The sequence below is a fragment of the Arachis hypogaea genome, chromosome 2 (genome assembly GCF_003086295.3).
Source record: "Arachis hypogaea cultivar Tifrunner chromosome 2, arahy.Tifrunner.gnm2.J5K5, whole genome shotgun sequence".
NCBI lineage: Eukaryota > Viridiplantae > Streptophyta > Magnoliopsida > Fabales > Fabaceae > Arachis > Arachis hypogaea.
This window is the reverse complement of record NC_092037.1, coordinates 89,922,037-89,928,034: the sequence shown is the minus strand read 5'-3', so window position 1 is coordinate 89,928,034 and position 5,998 is coordinate 89,922,037. Positions and strand designations below refer to the sequence as shown.

At 30.2% G+C, this 5,998-nt stretch overlaps 1 protein-coding gene across 2 annotated transcripts; it reads left to right on the top strand.

Annotated features, from left to right (window-relative positions):
- Positions 1–784: 784 nt before the first annotated feature.
- Positions 785–5,685, top strand: LOC112750257 (vacuolar cation/proton exchanger 3). 2 transcript variants are annotated; one of them, XR_011873884.1, is made up of 12 exons: positions 785–1,335; positions 2,098–2,165; positions 2,301–2,329; positions 2,438–2,634; positions 3,295–3,510; positions 3,601–3,726; positions 4,125–4,241; positions 4,328–4,381; positions 4,473–4,582; positions 5,025–5,115; positions 5,198–5,272; positions 5,372–5,685. XR_011873884.1 is itself a non-coding variant. In XM_025798895.3 (12 exons), exons 1-11 carry the CDS (start codon positions 1,060–1,062, stop codon positions 5,263–5,265), a joined length of 1,359 nt encoding a protein of 452 aa, XP_025654680.1. In that variant the 5' UTR covers positions 901–1,059; the 3' UTR covers positions 5,266–5,272; positions 5,372–5,685. The 2 variants fall into 2 exon arrangements, 1 of the variants encoding a protein (XP_025654680.1); XM_025798895.3 differs by having other exon boundaries at positions 901–1,335; positions 4,466–4,582.
- The last annotated feature ends 313 nt before the right edge of the window (positions 5,686–5,998 follow it).

The following is a 5,998-nucleotide window of genomic DNA, read 5'->3' as shown; positions in this document are numbered from 1 at the left end:
AAATAAAATATTGACTTAATAACATTTCTCTTTTAAAATTGAAAAACAAAAAAAAAAGTTAAAATAATAGACGTAAAATAGTCGGGACTCCACGGCTAATTTTTTTATATTAATTAAATATATGTAATACATTGTTATTATTAAAAATTTTGGTATTCTTTTTATATGACGTTAATTTTTTTTAAATTAATATTAATTAAGTTAGATAGTCTGATTTATTTGAAAAAAAATAAATTAAAGTTTGATTTATATTTTTAAATTTTTTTATTTTAAAAAAACATAAATTAAAGGGTCTAATTCTAATGTTAAAATTTTTTTAATTTTCAAAAATATAAATTAGACTATTTAATTTGTGATCGTTTGTTAAAAAAATTAAAAAATATAAAAAATCGAAGGCACCGATTTCTGAACTTCACAGCAATATAAATTTCATCTCTTTTCACATTATTTTGTGATACACCCCTATAACATAGGAAAAATAATAAGCGCTATTTAACTATTTTCATATAAGTAATTAAGGTAAATTTTATAGTTTCTATAACCCAATGTTTAATTTTTTGTTTAGTTTATTTTTTATGATAAAATTTAAATATAATAATTAATTTTTTTATATTTTTAACATTAAATATTAATTTTTAATTTTTTTATAATAAATTAGAGAAATACTTTTAGTATTATAGCAATCACCACTAATTAATTCACTGTACCGTTTTTTCTTTTTCTTTTTTGGGTCGAAATTCACCGTACCGTTTCTTTCTATTGATGAATTTTCCTAATACACAGCAATTAACAACTAATCAAAACTACGAAACTTCCTCGAAGTTGCCTGATGACTGCCATTCCACCATCTCCATTCTCATTTCATGACATAATTATTTTATTATATATATTCTCACACACAGATTCATGTGTATCTTATTTTATATAGTAGGTGTAATAGTAGTAATAGTAGTTTCCCTTCGATTTGTCCTCTTATTATCTCTAGAGAATTTTCTTCCTCATCACCCCCTTAGATTTTTGAAGAATAATTAATAATAAATTATTATTCAAATAATAAGAATGGGGTCTAGGAGCCATGAAGAATCGCCATGGCTATTGGAAAATGGGAATCCAAAGGTGTTGACCAAGGATATGAGACATGGAAGAACAGCACACAACATGTCATCATCTTCTTTGAGGAAAAAATCTGAACTCACTGTTATTTCAAAGGTTCCCTATGGATTCCTCAGAAACTTTCTTGCTAACTTGCAAGAGGTTTTTCTTGGAACCAAGCTTTTCATTCTCTTCCCATCAATTCCTCTTGCTATCATTGCCCATTGTTTTGGTTTTGCAAGAGTGAGTACTTATTATCTATTATATTGCATTTTTATTATAATGTTCTCTAATTTTTCTTTTTTTTTTCCTATATATTTATTTATTAAAAAATATTTTATACGAATGGTTAATTTTTGATATATATCTAATATGATTGTTATTTATTCAGTATTATTTTTGCGGTTGCGGTGCATAGGTTGATGAGAACATATTAAAACAAGTGACCTGTATCAATTGGAAATAAGAAATGTTGAACAGACAAAAAATTGGAAATTGACAATTTGACATTGTGATATATCAGAAATATAAGGCAGAAAACATTCACAAAGAATCTGTCAGATGGCAAAAATCTTTCTCTCTCTCTCTCTCTCTCAAATGAATTTTATTAAGTGCAAATTAAATTCCTTCTAGAATGTTCCGTTTCTGAAGTTTCTTTGGTGGTCGAATCTAATGTTACAAACTTTGATAATAATAGTTGTCCCATGCTAATGCTATGTCAATAACTGTTCCTTATACAAACATGTTCCTTATACACTAAAATTTACTCATTAAATTAATTATTAATATAAAGTATATATTAAAATAAAAAATATACATTAAAAATAAGTTAAATAATATGTGTATTATAATTAATTTTAATGTATAAATAATAATTTTTATTATCAAAATGTTACTTTAATTTCATAATACACAAATACATAATTATATATTCAGAGAGAATGTTCTTTTGGTTAAAAGTGTTATGACTTGTTCACATGACTGTTCTCTTTTTGTTGCATGTAGCCATGGGTTTTTGCCTTGAGCTTACTTGGTTTAACCGTACTTGCTGAAAGAGTCAGCTTCATGACTGAGTAAGATAACAACACTCAATTGCTTCTTGCATTCTTCTCAATTTCTCTTTTCCTCTTTCTTGTGAAATGTTTTTATCTAATACTGATTATTGTTTTGTTTTCTCCATTTGAATCTGTTGCTTCAAAATATGGCAGGCAAGTGGCTTGTTACACTGGTCCCACAGGTATGTGCGAGTTTGCAGCAAAATTAATACTTGATTTTAAGATTAGAATTAATTGATTATGAGTAATGAGTAATTACTATAATGTTGTTGATATTTATTTGATTATAGTTGGAGGACTTCTGAATGCTACATGTGGGAATGCAACAGAGCTTATCATAGCAATTTTTGCACTTAGTAACAACAAAATTGCTGTGGTCAAGTATTCTCTTCTTGGTTCTGTACTTTCAAACCTTCTTTTGGTTCTTGGCACTTCCCTACTTTGTGGTGGCATTGCAAATCTTAGGCAGGAGCAAAAATATGACAGAGTAAGTCCATGCAATTCCCTTCTATTATGAAATAACTGCACATTTTTCATTGTTTTTTATCTTATTTATAGTGCTGTATTGTTAAGGAAGTAAGGAGTTAAGCCCAAAGCGTCTCTAAGATAGACTGCGTGTACTAAAACAATCATCGAGATTCCAATTATACCAATTATCTTTTTGACATTGGCAAACACATCAGTCCCTAACTGTTAAGTAGCAAGTGCAAGGAGTATAAGGAATTTGTCTCACACTGAAGAAAACAAGAAGTGAAGAGTTTACAAGATAAGAGACCCATTAATTTTGATGCCTTAAGGTTTTATGTTGGATCTGGTGTCTTTTCATCTTATGTTCTCTCACTTAATTTTTCGTGGAAGTCTTTTTCGGTGGCCAAGAACTCCCCACGGTGGGCCAACACTAACGGTTTGGCGAGTCACTTGATAGAAAGGGCGAAGGGACTAACATGATGCACTTTTGTCAATCTCAAAGATGTAATTGATCCAATTGGGATCTTGGGACTATTTTAGTGTATGCAACCAATCTGAAGGATAACTTTGGGGTTTAACTTGGATGTAAGTGTGTGTTTAGTTTTGATTTTGTAGATTTGATTACAAAATTAATAATGTTTGCAATTTTCTTCTTGGCTGCTGTTTAATTAATTTGCAGAGGCAAGCTGATGTGAACTCTCTTATGCTGCTTCTGGCATTGTTGTGCCACATGCTCCCACTGCTGTTCAGATATGGCAGCGGCTCACCGGCTGTGGTGGCCCAGGCATCCTTGAATGTGTCTAGAGCTGCTAGCCTTGTGATGTTGTGTGCTTACTGTGCTTACATTGCCTTCCAACTTTGGACTCACCGGCAACTATTCGAAGCACAAGTAGATGTATGCAAGTCGCTCTTCTTAATTAAACTGTGATTCTGAGATTTGTGAAAGTTCAATTAACTGATTAGTTATGATCATGGTTTGGTTTAGAATGATGATGAAGGTCAAAATGATTCAGAAGAAGCAGTGATAGGTTTCTGGAGTGGGATTGGTTGGCTTGTTGGAATGACTGCAATTATTGCTCTGTTGTCTGAATATGTGGTGCAGACTATAGAGGTAATCGACTTCAATTTCATTCGATTCACAGGTATTTCAGTAAATTTTAATAGTTGATATTAATTATATATATTATATATATATATTTTATAATTAAGATCAATGGTTAAAAATCACTGAAACACCTGTGTACTGCTATACTTGAAAGTTTTCCAATACTTTTTACTTTTACTGTCTGTACAATATTGCGCGCAAACTATAAATTAGTGTTTAAATATGAATATTTTGGTGAACAATGTTGCAGTTGATTATTGATTTTAGAATCCCTAATTAGTGTGCAAATGATTGTCAGTTATAGATGTTGTGAACTTTGATGGAGCTATCTTTTATTTTCCTATAGGACATGCAAAAATCTATATCACTTTTTATAACTAAAATTTCAATCTCAATCCGAACAGGATGCATCAAATTCATGGGGTTTGTCTGTGAGTTTCATCAGCATAATCTTGCTGGCAATCGTTGGCAATGCCGCCGAACATGCTGGAGCTGTCATATTTGCTTTCAAGAACAAACTGGTTAGAAAAACTTAGAACATAGAAAAATATATTAGATTTCATACTTACTTTTTAATTAGCTTGAAACTAATATGAAATTTCTGCAGGACATCACATTAGGTGTTGCTTTGGGGTCTGCAACTCAGATTAGCATGTTTGTGGTAAGAGTTAAGCTTATTATGAAAATAAATTGTGTTTTAGACTTATATATTATATCATGAAAAATTTAATTATAATATATTTAGGTTCCAGTGTGTGTGATTGTTGGTTGGATTCTTGGCATAAAAATGGACCTCAACTTCAACCTCTTGGAGACAGGTTCTCTTGCTTTGGCAATAATTGTCACAGCCTTTACATTACAGGTATAATAATATAACCAAAGTTTAATTATTTTGTTGATCCCTATAGTTTAGGTTCTTATACCTTTTTTCTTTCAGTTGGGCCTATACTGCTTTTTGTAATTAGGTCTTTACTAGTGTAAAAAACGTTAGAGTTAACGGAATATTTTTTCACAAATTAAACGTACTCACAATTAAGAACCTAATTAGATCTTTAATCACATATTTTTTCGGAGGAATATTTCATTAATTTTAATATTTTTGACACGAAAAGACCTAATTATAAATTTGAAAATAGTGTAGGAATCCAATTGAAAAGAAAAATGTATAAGAATCTAATTGCAAATTTGATGAAACTATAGGAACTAATAGAGTAATTAAACCTATAACTAATTAACAATTTGGTGTATAATAATGTTCAATTTTTTCAATGATATTAACCCTTCCTATGGTTTATATTCTATAGGATGGAACTTCTCACTACATGAAAGGCCTTGTTCTCCTTCTATGCTACATTGTTATTGGGGCCTGCTTTTTCGTTCAGACAACACCCTCTGGTAATTTTAATTAAAAAAAAGAATAATGTTATGCATTCAAGAAGATAATTCACTAAAATTTTCTTCACCTATTTTCCCCTAGATCAACTTAATGATGAAGTTAATAATGTGATGCTTAAACCAGCAACCGATGCAGTTTTTAGAGCTTAATAGCTAGGTAAGGCAATTCTATGTAACACATTTACACATTTTCTCCTTGCCCAAGTTATTTGAACGTAGCGATTTAGACGTTTAAATTGATTCGTGATCACCGCAGTTCAAAAAGGCATTTCTGTCTTTGGTTCATGACACAAGAACTCTAGTGAATCAGCTGAATGCACTTGATCTATTTTGGTCTAAAGATGAATGGTAGCAGATTCAATGATTTATTTATTCATCCAAGTCAAAGTTATCTTGAGGCAGAGAAAGGTGAAGAAGTTTACTGCAGAAGGTTGTGGTCCATTTGCTTGCAGAGTTTGTGTATAGAATAATAGAAACCTCTTCAACTGATTTTGTGTCCAAGATTTTATGTTTGTATGAAATTTTTTCAACAATTCTCAAATAAATGAAATTGGTTCTTTTATTTTTAAAGGTCACATCTCACATGAGGCAATAGTTGGTGTAGATGATTTTCCTTTTATTTATTTATTTATTTATTTATTTTTGAGTTGGCAAAATCTGTTCTATGACTAGTAAGTGTTATAGTAACAATTTGTAAATTCCGTCAGAAACCGAGTCAATTGATAGCCATGAAATGTAAAGGGTGAGGAATTGAACATTTACTATTTAGTTAAAAGACCTAATAAGATAACTACTAAATTACATGTGTAGTTTACTAAAAATCACAATAGATATGTACTGTTTGGAACATTTCAAATTATTCTCTTGTGTTTTTCTTAAATTT